The 18,946-nt window shown below is 43.8% G+C and overlaps 1 protein-coding gene across 4 annotated transcripts in view; it reads left to right on the plus strand.

The window, feature by feature from the left end:
• Positions 1–593: 593 nt before the first annotated feature.
• NRP1 (neuropilin 1) overlaps positions 594–18,946 on the plus strand; it is a 115,085-nt gene continuing 96,732 nt past the window's right edge. For all 4 annotated transcript variants that reach the window (XM_065627623.1, XM_065627624.1, XM_065627626.1 and 1 more), the window contains exons 1-3: positions 594–721; positions 926–1,407; positions 4,695–4,869. In XM_065627623.1, coding sequence (XP_065483695.1) covers positions 1,341–1,407; positions 4,695–4,869 — 242 coding nt within the window. In that variant the 5' untranslated portion in view covers positions 594–721; positions 926–1,340. The remainder of the gene's footprint in view (positions 722–925; positions 1,408–4,694; positions 4,870–18,946) is intronic.

Here is an 18,946-nt window from a genome sequence, read left to right on the forward strand (position 1 = left end):
TGGTCGTGTCCCACTGGGGGACAGCAGGGACTCCGAGGGACACGCATGGGGCCGGGTGCTTGGCCGCACACTCGCACGAAACAAAAAGGGAGGGGAGGAGGGAAGGCGGCAGAGGGGAAGGCCCGGGAGGGTACGGGGCAGGGTGCCCGCGGGGCACCGCGGAGGCAGCGGGCCGGGAGGCGGGCAGGGTGCGTGTATGTGCGCGTCTGCGTGTGGGGCCGGGGCGGTGGGGGCGGCGTGGCCGGGCCGGGAAGGGCACGGCAGGGCAGGGCAGGGCAGGGCAGGGCAGAGCAGGGCTGCGCGGGGCCGCGCAGGAGCCCGGGGGGACGGCGGGGCGCAGGTGGGTGCCTCCGCCTGGATCGGCTCTACCTGCCGTGGCGGGGGAGGCCGCCTCTAGTCCCCCCTTTCCTCCTCTGCGTCCCCCCGAGCCAGCCCCCGCCCCGGCTGGGTGTCAGGGCTGGGGCTTGCCGTGTTTGTTTGTTGGTTCTTCCGCGCTGCCGATGTCTTGAGGGGCTGAGAAGGAGGAGGAGGAGGAGGAGGGCGGGGAGGGGGAGGGGTCTGAGGCTTGGGAGACGGCGGCTCCTCGGCCTCTCTTATTGCCGCTGAGTTGCGCTCCTCTTCCTCAGGCTGCGAGCAGGAGCCGCCCGGGCGCTTCTCCCTTCCCCAACCGGCCGGGAGTCCCTGCGGCGGCAGCGCGCTCGCTCGCCTCCCGCCGGGGCAGGTGAGTGCGGGACACCGGCACCGCCGTCCTGGCCGGGCAGAACCGCCGGGCATCGCCGCTCCGGCTGGGCACCGCCGGGCACTGCCGGTCCCGCGGGAGGCGCGGCCGCCGGAGAGCGGGGCAGGCGAGGGGGACGCAGTTTGCCAAACTCCAGCACCCGGCTGGTCCCCGCTTACGGCCACTTTCCCTTCCTTCTCTCCGCAGAGCACTCCCGCCCCGTCTCCCGGAGCCCGCCCCGGCAGAGCGCTCCCAAGGTGCCAGCAGCCGCGAGGATTTTTGTCTTGTCTTGTTTGTGTGTTTGTTGTCTTTTTTTTTTGTTTTTCCCTCGTTTTCATTTGGCTTTCTAGTCTCGCTGGGAATGGCAGGGGCAGTAACGCCTGGAAAAGGAACAAGTGTGGGGAAAGGGAGAGGGAACCGGAGCTAAATGACAGGATGCGGGCGAGTTGAGACACAGAAAGAAGCCAGCCTCCCTCTGCCCCCGGGACTGCCCTTGCGGACCGCTCTTTCTGCTCCTGACTCCGGCGCTCGGATTTAAGACCTACGAGGAGTTGTACGCAGAGGGCTTTTGTTTTTGTTTTTGTTTTTTTTTCTCCTCCTTTCCCTGCTCTCGGAAGGGAAAATGGATTGGGGACTTCTCCTGCACTGTGCAGCCCTCACCTTCACCCTCGCCAGGGCCCTGCGAAGCGGTAAGTGTCACGGGGGACGTCGGGTCTCAGCCCGGGCAGGCGCTGCGGAGCTGGGCTCCGGGGCTGCCGGGGCGGGGAGCTGGCGGTGGGGCCGGCACCGACCTGAGCCCGGCTAGGGGGAACTTTTTGCCGGAGAAGGGAGGCGGCGCGGTCCGCGCCCGGGGACCGCCCGCTGTGGCATGGCCCTCCGACGTTATTTTCCGCTCTTTTGGGTTGTTGTGTAAAGCAGGCTGCTCGTTCTCACTAGATTAGGACAGCCAATTATCTTAATAATGTTTCCTCCCATAGGCAATTAAATAAGTCTCGCCTTCGATATCTGAAAGATAATGAACACTTTGAAGGGAAGGCTTCGTCTCCTCCCTTGATTTTTCCAAAGCGTAAGATATCAGATCATCGTGCCTTTTACTAGCGGTGCGTGTACCTGCGGGTAGTCCTCAAATGGAGAGGTCTCTCGCTAGACTACCCTTTTCCTAAGTCTGCAGTTTACGTGCAACTTGCACAGTGCCAAGAGAGAAGCTGAGCTTCTCCGTGAATGCTCAAGACTCCCTTCCAAGAGAGAAATCCCGTAACAAATGACTGATGTAGCTAGCGTACTATCAGGCAGCCCTTGAAAACGCAACTAATTAAAAGCAGCGTGCTCCTCCTTCCCCGAACAATGCCAGGGCACCAGGAATATTTCACTGCATGAAGCGTTTTTAAAGACGGTCTAATTGTGAGACCGCTTGACGTTTAGCTCTCGCATATGAAACAGCTCTTGTGAGTTTGCCTTTCCCGACAAATCCTGAGCAATTATTATTAACTAATTATCAAATATTTACTTTTGCCTGACTGGGTTTTCAATCAAAGTAATTAAAAGAAGAGAGCACCCTCCACTTACGCTGGTATATTGTTTTAATAAGGGACCGCAAGTGGAGTGTTGTGGAAGAGAGAGTAATAAAATCGTGTGTGTTATGATGGAAGTTAATCTCTTTCCCAATATGTTTTGAGGAGGCTGCTTAATTTAATCAGGATGAGCTGCCTCCTCCAGTGCTGTGGTGCAGGAGTGAAGGTGGTAGAGGCGTGTGCCAAGCCCAGCTTGGGGATGCTCCCAGAGGTGCACTTTGCGCACCCCCAGTCTGGGTGAGGGGTGTGGGCAGCCGCCTCCCTAAATCCCAGACAAACCAGGACTTCCCCTAGGCCTGCACCCTCTGAGGGGTGGGAGAGGCCACCCAGTGCTCTTGTTGATCATTTCTCTCCATTGAAAGAAGGAGAGTAGGATGGGTTGCTGGGCAGAAGCCTCCACCATGAGTGGTCAATGTGGTGGCCCTGCCAGAGTCACCAAGGCCATTAACCTCCTCTGTAACCTGGCAGACTTACTAATGCTGCCTTCACCTACATGCAGTACTAGTGTCCGCTAAATTAATTCATTAACCTTATTTAGAACTAATGGTCCAAAGTCGTTAGAAACTGCTCTTCTTAATCAAGTGTGAGAGAGATTGCACAGAGCCAGGGAGTCTAGCAGACCACATTATCTTATTACACTGTCACTTTCCCAGAAGTCACAGATTAAGGAGCAGTGGTGGTAGTGAGTCCACCTCAGCGTCCCCTGAAGTGACTCTGTCAAGTGACTAGAAGCAGCTCTGCTTTATTTCAGGCATTTAACAGATGCCAGACTCTGCCATGTTGTTTGCAGGGCTGGAGTGGGCTTAATGAGACAGGATCACTTTCCGAGTGTGCTTACACAGGGAGGAAAATGCAAGATTCCCTGAGAGCCTCAGACAGCAGATTAGCAAGATCACCAGTGACAGCTTTTGAGCTTTGAGCTGCAATGCCTTTTGTTCTGGTCAGGGGAAAACAGCCTGTTTTATTATTTATTTCTGTTTTGCCTTTGCAAGATAGTCTTTCCCAGCAACATGCTTAGCAATATCTGGGCTTTGATCATACAGCTGAGTACGTATCATCCCCTTCCCTCCTAATTATGGCAAATAATTTCTACGAAGAGTATAGCTTTATGCATTTTTGATGGGCACTTCCTCATTCATTTCCATTTGACCTGTTTTTCCTACAATAAAATCCTGTGCATTTATAAATTCATGCTGAGAGAGAGAAATGCCATTTTGCTTTCACAGGGAATGTATTAGAAACAGCACTGCAGCCTGTATGTACCATTATTGGGACATAGTGATAGATAGTCTTGCTCTTTAGTGTGGGCATTCTTCCTGTCTGTAGATTACTGTCATATTTTATCGCTCAAAATTAAACAGTCAGTGTGTGAAGAAAGATATTTTTTTTTCCTCCCTGAAGGTCTATAGAAAGAAGTCCATAGTAGTAAAAAAGTGATAAAACAAACCTGCACTGGGCAGTGAAGTGAGTGACTATGTAGATTGGATTTCTTACCCCTGTAAACTTTTCCTATGAACCTTAAAATGCAACCCTGAGAATCCTGGCCAAAGGAGCAAGATGCAACATACCACGTTTCACTGTCACACTTGATGATTTTGGAAACTTTTGCAACTATTTTGCTCTTCAAAATAAATCTTTGTTGTTCTTGGGGGAGGAAGGAAGGGATGGAGGGAAGAGGAAAGGATGTTGTTCTGCTCCATTACTTTGATGCAGTCTCCAAGCATGAACAAACTTCCTTGAAGGAATAAATAGTGGATGGTTTCTGCTTCACTGAAACCACTTTGTTCTCTGCTAGCCTGGGTTTGAAGAGCACAGATAGTTTCAACCTGCCTAGATTTATGGTCTGATAAAGGGAGGGTCTGCTGTGAATGTGCTTGGATCCACCAAGGCAATCCCAGCAGTCAGTGACACAGACCAGGCTTATCCCATAGCTGGGCAGGGGGTCAAATGGCATCCTTTTAGCCCTCTTCCCAGCTTTCCTTAAAACTTCATGCTTAAGAAGATTACACTTTTTGGAAACAATTGTGTCTCATACAGCTTTCTGAGCCAACATGAATGCTGTTGTGAGGATGCAAGGTTTTAACACTGTAAGAGGCACTGTTTGTTCAGGGGGGGAGCTTTTTAAATGCATACTGTTTAGAAATGAGGTATGCTCTGCTACCTGCTGCCTCCTCAGCTGCTGGACTTAAGGATGGGCATGGAGAGGCAGGCATCTTCAGTAAAATGTAGCAGGGACACCTTTGTGTTAAAGGTATAAGGATGCAGCAAAAGTTTGTTTGAAGAAGGCTTCGACTCCCCTCACCCCTAGCATTCCCACGGCAGTCGGCTGGATTGCTGCTGCGGGATGAAATTGGGAGCTTGCCGGGGGGAACTGAAAAAAGCCAATCGGTTTGTTTCCCTTGCAGATAAGTGTGGCGACACCATCAAAATTGTAAACCCCGGGTACCTCACCTCTCCCGGCTACCCCCAGTCCTACCACCCCAGCCAAAAGTGCGAGTGGCTGATCCAGGCCCCCGAGCCCTACCAGCGCATCATGATTAACTTCAACCCCCACTTCGACCTGGAGGACCGCGACTGCAAGTAAGTGCGGCCGCGCTGCGGAGCGACACGGCGCCACCTGCCGGCGCGCTGCCGCCGCCGCCCCCGCCGCGCTGGGCTGCGCGCTGGGCTGCGCGCTGGGCTGCGCGCTGGGCTGCGCGCTGGGCTGCGCGCTGGGCTGCGCGCTGGGCTGCGCGCTCGCCGCCGGTCCCCGTCGCTGCCGAGGGGCTGCGGGCGGTGTTTGCTGCGGCAAGGTGCAGGAAGTGTTCGGCTGAGCATCCTTAGGGGCGGAGTTCAAGAAAGATCTTTGCAACTTTCTGAGCTTTATAAAAGTATGTTTGAGTTGGGGCTGCCTGACGGGAGAGGCCAGCGGAGGATGGTGATGACGCGCTTTCTGGGGGTGTGATTAGAATGAGGCACCGTTCCGTGTTTGTTGGCCTCCTTGCTCTCTAAGAGTTTTTAAAATAGTTCCTCTTTCGTTTTGTATCCCCACAGCTACAAACAGCCTATGGCAGAAAAAGGCAATTTATAAATTGCCAGATCCTCTTAATGCAGAGTTAGTCTGGTATTTACTCTCACCCATTAAGGGGCAGTGGGCTGCACGGCTGATAGTCATATTTTCCCCTTTCTCCCTTTGCTGCTGATTTATAGCCAGTAGCTTTTCCTTCCCCTCCTCCTGCTCTACTGTAGTGCCCTGCGAGGAGGAGGGAGGCAGCCGAGGCTCCCATTGCTCCCTGTGCTTGCATTGCCTTCAGCCGTCTATTTCCAAGAGTGAGAAGGGGAGTCAGAGCCTCACAGAAGCTGTTCCACACTTTTCTCCAAATCTGTAAACCACAGAGCTTGCACAAGGCAACACATGGTCAGATCATCCCCTTCTTCAACATGCTCTCTAAATTCAGCCTACATGTTTCATGAAGAAAATATTTTAGTGATTCATTCTTTTAAAATTTCTTGAGTATCATGGTTTTTTCATCCCCTTCTGACAACTGCAAGAGAGAGTTATTGTTCATTAATGCTACCAGTCAAGGGTTTCTCTGCATGTCAGAAACAGATTAAATTCAATAGCCATTGGTGTTTGGCATTTCATGGAAGTTTTCAAGATTTTACAGGATTTGGTCCTGTAAAATGATGCTCAGCATCAACAGGAGTGGTTGTAACAGACGTGGGGTTAGAGCATTTGACTTAGAGAAAGAGAGCAACTGTACTTGAGCACTTAATTTTGACCATGCACTTCTTCGTTCCTATCATTTAATAAATTACTTAGATCATGATTATTGATTTCGCTTAAAATGAAGTTCTTTAATGATGCAATATGCTGCTTAGTTGCTTTTTTGCTGTTTGCTGTAATCTCTTACACATCAGCATTTCAGTACAATAGTTGAGTTATAATGCAGGAAAACCCTATGCTCATAAAACTAAACTGTCTCTTTGTTAAAATGAGTTTTTACCATAGTGTTGAAGCTGCAGCTCATATTCACACCATATGTTCACACGCTGACTTCCCATTCTTTAATTTTTAATTTGTTATGCTCAGGCAATGATTCACTTCTCTGTGTCTTCTTGGTACAGGTTTTGCTTTCATTCTGTGAGGCAGTGCTGATACCTTAAAATATTTGTCTGTCTCTCTTTGTCTCTTAGAGATTAGGAAATTAAGTCAAGCATCTTTCAGTGTCAAATCCTTTTTGTTCCTTGCTAGAATACAGGTTTTTCCAATGCTGCAAAACCAACATGGTCTTTGACAGCAGTAGCGTGGTGTACAGCATACAATTATTTAAAGAACAAGTAATCTTTGTGGCATAGTGTTGTGCTAAACACCGCTAGACTGAGCTGAACAGGGTCCAGGGAAGGGATTGACTCCCTCCCTCCATTGCTCCCTTCTCAATATTCATTGTCCACTCTCCCCTCTGCATTATTTCTTCCTCTGAAAGAGGGCCCAGTGCAGTAACGAGATGTAAGTGGGTGGAAGGAAGTCCCTAAACAGGGTTGTTTGCATTGTCTTTGCAGTGTGCAATGGTGATGACTTTACTGTTATTTGGTCTGTGTTGAAATGCTAGTTTTCTAGGCTGTGCTAAATCACTCAGCTGCTACTTCGCTTACATTTAAAACTGCTCTTTTTAACTTGAGAGGGATTGTATTTGTGCCAAAAAACTTAGGACCAGAATAACAGAAAATGATTTCAGCAACAGGAATTTGTCAACAATCTCTGTGGTTTGAAATTTCAGTGTCTACTTACAAAATTCACATTCCTTGTACCAAATATTGGGTACAGCAGGAGATTAATGCAATAAAAACTATCACAAGAATTTTTGGTTTCGCAGCTAAGTACATTTTGATTTCATAATATACTTAGTTTATTAGCAACTCAGTCTGCAATCTAGAAATGTGCAATTTAGGTTACACTCTAGTTTATTGAAAGGTTTAGCACTGGAAATTAATAAACACTTAAATATGAAATGCAGATAGAAAATGAGAGATAGGGGAATTCATGTCTGGGAACAAAAAATACCCCATACAATTACAGTAGACTGGAGGAGAAGATTAGTTTGCTGGCCTAGCTCCCAAAATCCTCTTTATAATGCTGTTCATTGCATCTTAGACTTTAGTGAGCATTGAAAACAACTTTAATAACAAGGACCCCTGAGCCCAGGGAGGGAAATTATGTGACTTTGGAAAGGTTATCTTCTTGTTCTGTAGTGTCAACAAGAAAATCAAAAGACTTTACGTAACTTTAAAAAAATATTACTTTATATAGAGGACTAGATGTATCGAAATGTAAAACTGGTGAAAGGTTGATTCTCTGAGGAGAAAGCAGCACATCTGAGTATTAGCTGTACTGAAGCTGTTCCCAGTTAGTCTCTTTGTATGTTAGAGCTTGGAATTCATTTTAAAAATATGCCCTTGATTTACCTACTTATTATGCTATGCTTTAATGAGTAAGTGTTTCTCAAATGACTCCTAATAAAATTCACATATATCTGATTTTCTGACAATCTGAACTGTTTGAGGTGTTTTAAATTTCAAGCAAACTTGGTGAAAATTCCTGTTTCTCTGGAAGCATTCCAAAGGACTCAGCTTTCACAGTTTTGAAGAATAAAGATACGCAAATAATTAAAAATATGTTCACACAAGCTAGGTTCATCTAATAAAAAATCTTCTAGCCAGAACTACTGAACCAGCATAATGGAAATACTGGGCCTCAACTGGAAGTATACAATCATGTCAACCACAGATTGTTATCAAGGACATACATAATGAAAAAGCACACAGTCTCTTTTTAACTTTTAACTTTAATGAGTGTTATGCCTCCTCTTCAGGAGGCCAAGAAACAGAAATTATGGTTGCACTTTAAGGGAAAAGTAGTTTCTGTTTGCCATTTTGGCTTTTCTCAAGCAAGCCCAGATAACAGCCATGCATTTTTGGAGTCAGTAACATGGTTAAAATGAATAGAAGAGACAAAACATATGGCTACATATTAGTTAAAATGCCCCAGTGTTTGTTGCATGTGGTAAATGCTTTTCAGCACTTAGTGCAAGCTGTACACGTCTCGTGTTGCTGAAGTATCCTACTGTGTAAATGTAGCCATCTTGAATCTAGTAAAACTTTATACTTAAATAATAAACAAGAATGTCACTGATACAGTACTTTGAATTTATGGAACTTTTCCGGTTTCCCAGCAATGCACACTATCAGCATGATAATTTATAATGGTTTGTGACAAATGTTGCTGAGCAAAGAGGTGTGTGGTTACATTCAGATCAGATGTCATTATCTAGGGAGCAATAAAAATTTCACAGACACTAGGTTAAAAACATTAAGAAAATAAATGTGAAGCTTCAGAAGAAAAGGGCTTAAGAAAGGTGGAGGGTTGGAAAGAGAAAGCCCAATAGTGGTTTCCTTACTGACAAATTATTGACTTTGTTGCCAGACTTGATTGTATTGTTTTACAAGGTTTTCATAGATATACCACACAGCACAATTGTTTTATTGGCTGTCATTTATAGATGTAGAAAGTAAATATCATCCTTGCTTGACAATTATGGAGTGTATACACATTGCGGTCAAATCACTTGGGATGGAAAAAAATGCCTATTTTGGAAACACTCGATTTGTAGAAGGAGCGATATCATAGATAATTATTCTTTATATTTCATTTACCAGGGATTAGTTACACTGATGAGATTAGATCTGTATAGAAATTGCAGTCAGTTATAGAGTACAGAGCACAAAATACCTATGCTTGTTTATATAGAAGAAAACAGCTCCTCCAGATCCTTGAATATGGAAGAAAGCATAGCTATCCAGACATACAGAGTGAAACTGTAGTTCCACGGAACTCCTATAGACCTTAATGATGTCAGAAATTCATCCATCCATCCATTTTATTTCTAGATAATGTCAATGAATTTATGCTATAAGTCTCTAGGCATAACAAACTGAGGCTGGTAAAATAAACAGGAGCAAGGCAAGCCACAGCTCAGCCTTTCTGTAGTTTCTGCGAAGTTTAAGCTTTCGTTTGCTTTTGTCTAAATCCCGATTCCTGTTCTTCCATGCAGCAAGGTCTGCTTTTTGCAGACTTTGTATCTCGGGTTTGTCTCATGCAGAGGCTGTTTGAGTCCTTTGGGTTGAGCCGATGGGAGCAAGGGAAGCTCCGGATGGTACTGAGAAGTGGCAATGCGGTGGTGCACATGTCACCTCCTGTGAAGGACATCTCTGGGCTGCCCACCAAGCCTTGCCTGTCAGAAGGGTCCTGTCAGTGGCTGCACATGATAGCTGCTTTCTGACTATCCAGAGGGCTCACCAGCCCTGAACTGCTCCCACTAACTGCACCAAGGACCTCTCAGGTGTAATGGACGGTCTGACCCTAATGCAGCCCCATTATCATTAAAAGCAATGGGAATGATGCCCTTCATTTCCACCAAGCTGTCTCCTGTTACTCTTTAAGGCTGTGAGGAAGGGTGCAGCACAGGCCTTGTAGAACTGGTTTATGACTATATCACTCATCCTGATGGCAATTGTTAGTCAAAGCTTCCAAATTCCCTCTGCCACTGTTCGGCATGGCAGACAGGGAGGTGACTGCAGCTGGCAGCAGGCGGTAGGCAGCAGAGCTAGCAAAGGAGCAGATTCCTTCAGGCCTGTGAGAGACAGGGACTGTATTTGCCTGTAGTTGAGCAGAGAAGCCTGACGGAGCTAAGACCTCTGAGCTTTCAAACAGAAATATGGTTTTAGTGGTCTGGCCCCGCTCCTCTGAGCATCAGCATGGGGCTGTTAGCAATTTGCCTCAGGATGAGGTACCCAAGCCTGGTGGGAATGTCTCCTCCTCAGCTGCTGAGGGCAGCTGCAGGAGCACCTGTGCTCCCGTCTTTGCTGTGATATGAATTAACTAAATCACCCAGCCCACACACCTGGAGCCACCCCGTGATGTGCTTCACCAGAGGAGGCTGGCAGAGGCTGGAATGTCTCTGTCAAAGCCAGGCTCCCGGCAGCCATGAGCAGGACGTGGTGCCCAGCACCCACCCCATGGGAAGGCCACACCTGGGCCCAAGGGGTGGCATCTCCACCCCCTTGTCTCCTTCAAAAATCTGGCCCTCAGAAGCTGTTTGGGGTTACTGAGAGATTATTTGGGAGTACCAAAGGGATGAGGGGGACCTTCCTTTATTCTGTCCCCAAAACAAGAAGCAAGTATTTTTGGCATAGTTTAGGATGAGTTGTTGCTGTGGATTTGGGGGACAAGTGATATCACATGTTTCTGGGTGCACTTTGAGGGCATTTCTCTACTTTATGTAAAGCACACGAAAGGCTGTCTCAGGGGTCGTACTGCCAGGCTACAGACAGGCCTGCTGGTCACCAGTGCTTTTTGATGTCCTCTGGAAGGCACCAGCAAACCGTGTCGAGGAGAGGCACAGCCCGGAGCCTGCGCAGGGTCAGGGAAGCAAAAAATACTCGTTGCAGTAGACATGGAGCATGTTACCTCACAGACACACAGAGACACACAAAGGTAATACTTCTTAACTTAAAGGTTCTAGATCATGTAAGTATGTAGAAGTATGTGCCCTTTGCTACAGGATGCACCTTGTATTCATACATGAGTATCAGATGCAGGTATCTAAAGATAATGCTGTTATTTTGTTGTGCTTTAGAGACTAAATATGAGTTGTAAGAGGTCGGAAATGATATGGTTTTTCTGATTGCACAGTGTAATAAACAAACTCTTTTGTTGTTTTTCCAAGCAGTTAACTCTTGTGAAAGTCTCTACTGTCAAACTGTTTAACAATTCTTTCTTTTAGAGTAGTGGTTTGGGTTTGAGTTTTCTCAGGAAAAGGTATTAGGGGAAGTATGACCAAACTGCCCGGTCACAGCTAGAGAGTCTGTGCTTGCCTCCGTTTGGGGCTGAGATGTTGGATACACAGCCTGGTTTTTCGGTCTATGTATATGGCTGTATTCACTGGCACAGCAGAGTTTTGACTTGGGTTTCTATACAGTAGCACATTAAAATTATAATAATAACAATCATATGCAGGTGTTTCTACTAATCCAGACAATTAAGTGAACTGTGGGGACAATTCCCTCTTGATGTGCTACAACGAGAAACCTTTCAGACAGGAAAAAAAATTGAGGATCAAATATGGGTTCCCATAGGCCTAATCCTTCATCTTTTCTGTGGGCAGAGATGGACAAATACAGAAAAGAGGGCTGAGTCCTTTCTAAATTGAAACCCAGAGTCGTTGGCATTAGTCCCATGAAACACTCAATACGTTTTCAGTCAACCCCATCCTGCTCTCGTCTCTCCTCTCCTTTGCTAATGTAATTAAAACAAAAACCTGTGTTGCTGAAAATTAGTTTCTTAATTATAGCTTATTGCAAGCTATAACATTGAATCATAATTTTATAATTATGATATAGAGATTTTTATACAGCTGATGTAAAAACAAATTCAATTGTTTTCTTTTGCAGTATTTCCAAATAATGAAATTATATCTGAAAACAGGATATACGTGCACTCACATGTATATTTCTAGATTTATGTATCACATAGAACTAGTTGGATATAGGCATATATGTTATATGCATCTCTTTAAGACTGCATACATACACACATTTATGTGTATAGTATAGATTTCTTAGTTTATGTAGAAGTTCCTAAAGTAAATCTGCTAATTAAAGCGCTAATACCCATCTTAAGGCTGATAATTAGGTATAAAAAGAAAAAGAGACAGGATTAGTGTTCAGATCATGTTCCAAATGCCTCTTAATTGGGTGTTTGTAATCAATCCTGATTGCAAGAGGCAGTGGTTTGGCAGAATAAAGAACGAAAAAAGGCTTAGCCCTACCATTTTCCTGTTAGTTCACTTGGCTGTAGTATTTAGGTCAGGATCCAGTGTCAGACAAGGTAATTTTGTCAGCCTTAGCGATCCTCATAAAACATATAAAAATCTTTTCTAATGATAGTTTTTCAAGCTAAAAACTCTCTCAAGCTGGAGAGTTATTTTTATCCAGAATCTTAAAAAGTGTTTTCAAGTGAACCACAGAAAACACTTTGTTCTCCTGGCTGCCATCCACCACTGACTTCTGAAATCAGGTCTGAGTTCACTGTGGGTCTTTCATTGCATTGACCTTGGCACTTTTCTCACCAAGCCACAGTTTTCCATCACAAAACCACACAGCTTGGTATAATGATTGTTTCTTTATCCCAAGTAACCAAACAATTTTTTAAACATGGTGACAGATTTCCCTCCTCACTGTGGGAAGCAAGCACCTGGCCGTTTCCAAATAGAGTTTTAACGAACTTCCTGAAAATGATTTGAGAGACGTTTAATAAGTCACCTGCCAACTTTTTGGGAGCATAGGTCATTTGCTTTTCTGTAGGAATTCACAAAAATGTGAGAATAACCCCCTTCCCAAGTCCTAAACTTCCATGGAGGAAATTGAATTTCATGGGCAGTATTGAAGGTTTTTAAAAACGTAACCTCAGAAAATCAAATTTCTAATTTTTTCTCACAGATAAGGTGCTATGAAACTCTGTGATCCACAAAGCTGGTTGTGGACTGTGTGAGCTCTTTAATAATAAATTTAAACAGAAAAGGATTGTGCATATTTAGACTGATCTTGCATGTTAATAGCATTACGAGTATTTTACATAATGCTATAAAATGAAGAATTTAAATGGCTCAAAAGGACCATTGAGAAAATATCTCCATATGTGGAAGAGACACCCATTTGACGTGGTGATTTTTTCCAGAAGAAACTATGCACATCCCGGAAGCACAATAACCAGCTGTTGTACAGGAGAAACTGGATGGTTGTCTGCTGCCTTCCACGCTGGTGCGGAGCTGCAGTGGCCTCCCCTAAATACAGATGGGCTGAGCCTCACACTGAACAAGAGCCAGGTTTAATCCCTTCCTTACCCTCCCAGCAGCTCGGGCTCCGCTGCACATTTGCGCTGCGGGCTGCTCTGTGCCCCCATGGGAAGACACAGCCCATCAGAGCTGTGGGGTGGGAATGGGGCTGGAGCCCCCACTGCGGGGGAACACGCACTGTCCTCCCAGTTCAGCCCTGCGCTGGGACCATGCCCTGCTGCTTTTCATGTCAGAAAAGAAGATAGTTAAATAGACATCTGTTCACACCCATGTGATTATTCTGCCTCAAGCTTTGAGAAATGCTCCCTCACAGCCAAAGTTTTGCTCATCTTATTCACATAAACAGTCACACTGAAGTAAATTAAAACAACAGACTCACTTGTGCAGGGCTAGTAGGTAGGACATACATTTATAGCAACACACAAATTAATAGTTAATTTTTATAACAATGGATTTCAGATGCTTGCAGAGTAATTTACAATACAGTAGAAAATTCATCTCCACTCTTTTTTATCACCTCAATTCATAAATCACCATAAATAAGTCACCATTTCTCGTCCACAATCTTAGCTCATAATAGTGAAGGTTTGGGACAAGTTGCTAAGTGCATGGGCAAGAATCAAAGTTCACCTTGTTGTAGCATCTTTTGCCAATCTGTCACTGAGCCAGACAACTTCTACTTTCCTCTGATGACTTTCCTCTGATGTATTCATCTGTAACAAGGGAAGCAGATCAGCAATTTAGAAAAGCTTTAGCTTGATCACCATGCAGAAACGTAGAATACGCTGCCTATTTCCATAGCGATCACTCCACTTTGCCAGATACAAAATGGGAGGCTTACATCCCTCGTGCTAAAAACCCTTCTTAGAGGAAATCCTAGGCTGTCGCTACATTTGAGTAGCTTTAGTTAAGTCTGGAAAAATATGCAAAGGTAGCTCTTAAATAAGAGCTCCTCTTTTCTGTTTTCACAGCCACCTCCATAATCTGTTTTGGAGACAGAGGCATAAGATGTATTAACATGGTAGGCATATGTTCTGATTGCTGAGTGGTTTTTGACATTCCCACAAAACCCCTGAGACTTTGTGTCACAATTCTATAAACTTTATCTATTTGTATATTCATATCTGGGCTTAAATCCCAAATTTCTTTACATGCATTTACAGCAGACAATTTAGGTTCATCTCCTTGAATTTCAGATGGCAAGCAGTTAAAGCAGGTACACATTTTAAACTCTCTATATAGTCTAACATTCTCATGCATTTCAAAAGTTTTCTGTTGTGTTTCAATAGCACATACACTATCTGCGTAGGTATGTAAAATAGATACATGGCCACACTGAGCTGCAAAGCAAGTGAAGACAGCTCCACTGATGCCAATAGTGTCGCACCTGCTAATAGCTCAAACACAAAATACCATACGCATATCATATTATGTTCCTTACTGGTTTCCATTTTCATCTATCCTCCACAGCTATGCTAGATGATGGCCTTCAAACAGCATAATAGCCTTCTTTATCTCATTTCTCTGACATCATTTTCAAGTTCCTTATTACTGTTGAACAGTGTAGCTAATAGTGCCCAAATTGCTTCTCATTCTTCCCATCATATCATGTCATTATTCAAGAAAGCAGTGCTCTTCAGCCTTTCCCACACGAATAGCTCTCCGCCAAACTAAACTTGAAACTCACTACCAAGAGGCAATCTCACATTTCCCAAGCAATTAAGCTCCTTCTACTGGCTATTCCATTTTTACTTGGCACATTTTTACACTTTTTAATTAACCATACCTGTGTACTCCTTGAGACTTGAACCTTTGTCTTCTAAAGCCTAGTCTTCATACACTGGTTTTTGTACCAGTTTAATGATTTCAAGGTTTGTTTGTGTATAGTTAAAACAATTCAGCACACACTGGGGGATACATGTGTTCTAGTATAAAGATATCTTATGTCACTACTTATGCAGAAATAAATGTTGCAGGTGTCAGCAGTTTGTAGAAGGAACTGTACTGTTTTATCTGTAACAATTTCTAAACTGGTATAACTAAAGTGGCTGTAAAAGCAATGTATAGATCTTCTTCTGTGTTACATAACTAGCCACAAATGCTAGTAGAGGCTTTTGGATACTGTATTCACTAAATTTGTTAGCAAAATTAATTAGATTGCAAGTTGCAAATTGAAATACAGACATATATATGTGTGCATATTAAGGGCCTTTCTGACACATCTATTTTCTCCCAGCTTTTACTCTTCGAACAAAGGCTTAGGCAAAGTGTCTAAGATAAGCAGTTTCTCTGCCCGCTGTAACTTGTACTTTCAAGGGAGGGGTTTTTTTTAACTTGCCTCACTAGGCAGCTAGATGAATTACTGTGGTGTGACCTTCAAGTACCTCGCTTACTCCATGGAAATTGTGCATATGCACACTCTCACCCTGTGATATTCCATATGATGTGCAAGGTAGTTTATCCCTTTTCTTAGTTATTCCTCCCCCCACCCCCAATATTATAAACATATTCATAGGTGTAACTACAGCTCAGCTGATGCTCTGAAATCAAACTCTGAGTGATCTGAAAATCAACATCTGATCACTGGGTTAACTTCTGCATGTCCCCATATGCTCAGCATAGAAAGGAAAACATATCCTTCCTTGCCACATCCCAGCTTCAGTTCTTTCTCATCTGAAAGATATTGGATAATTTGATTTAAATATGTAAAGAAAGGAAACTGTTTTTCATAGGCCATGTTCTTAATTTGTCCAAAGATCATTCTACTGAAGTTAGTGGAGCACCAGTGATTTATGTCAGCTGAGGAGCTGACTCTACATTTCTACAGTTCCCTAGAAATTCTCAGAAGAAAGGCCAGTATTGTAGCTGAAACAGCATTAACTCAGAGTGAAGTCAGTTAAGGTTTTGCCATTCATCAATATCAAACTTTAATACTCATGCAGAAAGGGTAGGAGCTTCTTAAAAGTAGATAGAATAAAGACCAAAGTCCTTCTGTCATGTGTACAAACCTTTCTTTCCACTGATAGCTTTAAAGGAGTACACAGGATTCGGTGCTAGGGTGCTGTGGCTGTTTACAGTGTTAACGTCCTCATGCTGCTTGATCTTGGGCAAGTCAATCATCATCTTTGTGCCTCAGTTTCCTTAGAGAGAATAATATTTCTCTGGTTTGAAAATATCTGAGGATGCACTTATTAGTGTTGGCGAATTCCTTAGAGATTGCTGGGTGGAAATGTAGTGCTGTATAGTGGTTATTTGCCATTGTTTTGTATTTGTTCATCTTCTAGTTGTGCGTGGTTTTTTTAACGATATACTGCTGCATAAAAAGGCATGTGGCATTCTTTTGACTTTCAGAAAGAAGTGTTATCCAAAGAAAAATAAAGAATAGGACCATGCTCACGAGAGACACATTATCTGTGATGAGAAGAATCTGTAACAGACACAGCACTAACTCAAAACTGAGCACCAAACAGCATCCAAATGCAAGCAATTTCAAATGCGTGCATGTTGCCAGTACAAAATCAGGCCATTCCACAAGCGCGGCGTCCCCCAGGAGCAGTGAACCTAGCAGCAGCAATGCTAATGGCTGTCTTCTCATGTGCAGCGAGGGAAAGCAGCACTTTAGAGCCGCCTTGGGCATCTGTTAAGTTATTCATTCCTAACTTACTTCTATAAAGCTGTTATTGGGTAGAAGCAGATGAGACAAAGATTTTGGGCCTGCTTTGTCTGCTATGGGGGGAACATTCCCCATCGTTGCACATAGGGTGAAAGTCTGGCTTACTTTGAGTCAATGGCAAAATTTATCCCCAGTCTTCATTTGGAATCAAAAAAAAATATTTTAGGCTCCAGAAAAACCTTTTCTGAAGAGCACTTTTCTGATACCAGTGAATCTCACAGAATTTTTCTCAGTGTAGACATTACTTTCAGTGCAGGTGGGTGAGCAGAGGCCCATGAGTTTTCAAATGAATTTGTATTGCTGGAAAAATGATGAAATAAAAAAAAAAAAAACAAAACCTGTTGTTAAAGTACATGTAATGCATGAAGGACTGTGCTAGGTCATCTACCTTGTTTCTTAACCTCCTTTCAGAACATTTCAGGTGGTTTTGTGGTTTGCTTGTTCCACCCGATGCCTCATCCTTCCCTATCTCCTCTCTATAAGTCATGTGAAAGCTCACGCTCTCCCGAGTAAAACACAGTTGTTTTCTTTCTCAATATTGTCCACTCCAAGTTTTGGACATCATAAGTCAGGCCTCAAAAATTTATGAAACTTTATAAAAAATCCTTGTATCTCAAAAAGTCCCTTTGATTTCTTCTTCATTTTCCATCTGGTATGTTTGGGGGGATTTCTTCTGTGATAATAATAGCCAGAAAATTCCTCTGCCTTAAATGAGAAGTTTGGCAATACAATGATATCAGCAGCTGATGCTTTAAAACCTGCTACTTGTGATAAAAATCATGAGAGCTGGCAATGTTGATTCTTCCTGAAGTCCCAACTTCCTGATGCTGTTTCTGTTCTCAGTCACAGCCCTGAAACTCCCACTCACATGACAGACTTACAGAAGAAAAATAGAAACAAAACGAAACAGAAATATTAATTTATATTTATTTAACTGCTTGGCTATATTTCTTCACCCCTCACTGCATGATAAAAACTTTCAGAAATAAACTTTTTGTCCCAGAAAAACAAACAAACATACAAACAAACAAACAAACAAAACATAATACCTTTGAGTTTAACACCCTTTCCTCTGACTACACATAAAATAGCATTAGGACTCCTATTGTTATTGAGGCTACATGTTAGTTTGGCTTTAAAGCCAACTTACACCGATGAGAGGAGAATTGTTTGAAAGTCATTAAACAGAAGGACATGACTCTTGGCTCAGAAAGACCCTGATCTGCAAATTGCTGGCATGTTTGGGACAAAGATCATGCTGGTTGCTGCAGGATCCATACGCTGTCCCACTGCTGTCCCCTGGCAGGCACGTTGGAGATTAACGAGGTGGATTGACATGGGAAATCTTTCTTATGTCATGTTCTTTTATGTGTTGTGCAGGCTTATGTTTTAAAAGGATTGTTTTCTTTCAAATGTTACACAAAAATACTTTGCAAAATAGCTAACATCATTGACTTTACTCCACCTAACTATACCACGTTTATGTCTACATGTGTGTAGCGAAGTCAGTGAAGTAGTGACTGACTGCTTTGTATTTCCATTACAGTTTGGATCCTTCCCCGCTGCAGTTACAATAACTGCAGTGGGTCTAATCTGATGTGCACGTGCTGAGAAGTGGCCATATAGCTCTAAACTCAGGGGCTGTTCTGAAGGACAAAACTAATTTTCAAAACGTTTTTATAAACTCAAGGAAAATATGTCTTTACTCTGTTATTACTTTAAAATAATAATCCCAAACTGACGTGGAAGCTATTACTCAGTGAGCGCTGGCCCCTTGGAAGGTTTCAACTTGTCAAGTTTAGCCATTTTTTGAACGCACAGAGGAAGTCATTAAGGCACATCAAGCTGCTGATTGCTATTAAACTCTGCAGAGAGTTCTGTGTAAAAATCAATGCTGTAACAGGGCTACAAGAATCTAAGAGGCAGGAAAAGCTTTTCTTTACCCTCTGGTAACTCAAAAACGGATTAATAGATTTTGTGAAACCTCCAAAAAATATCACGTATGAGCTAGGGGCCAAATGTAAACCTCTGTGACAAAATAATACAGCTCAGAAAGTTCTGAGCATGTGAAAATGGGTTTGTAATGGAACTG

The sequence above is a fragment of the Caloenas nicobarica genome, chromosome 2 (genome assembly GCF_036013445.1).
Source record: "Caloenas nicobarica isolate bCalNic1 chromosome 2, bCalNic1.hap1, whole genome shotgun sequence".
NCBI lineage: Eukaryota > Metazoa > Chordata > Aves > Columbiformes > Columbidae > Caloenas > Caloenas nicobarica.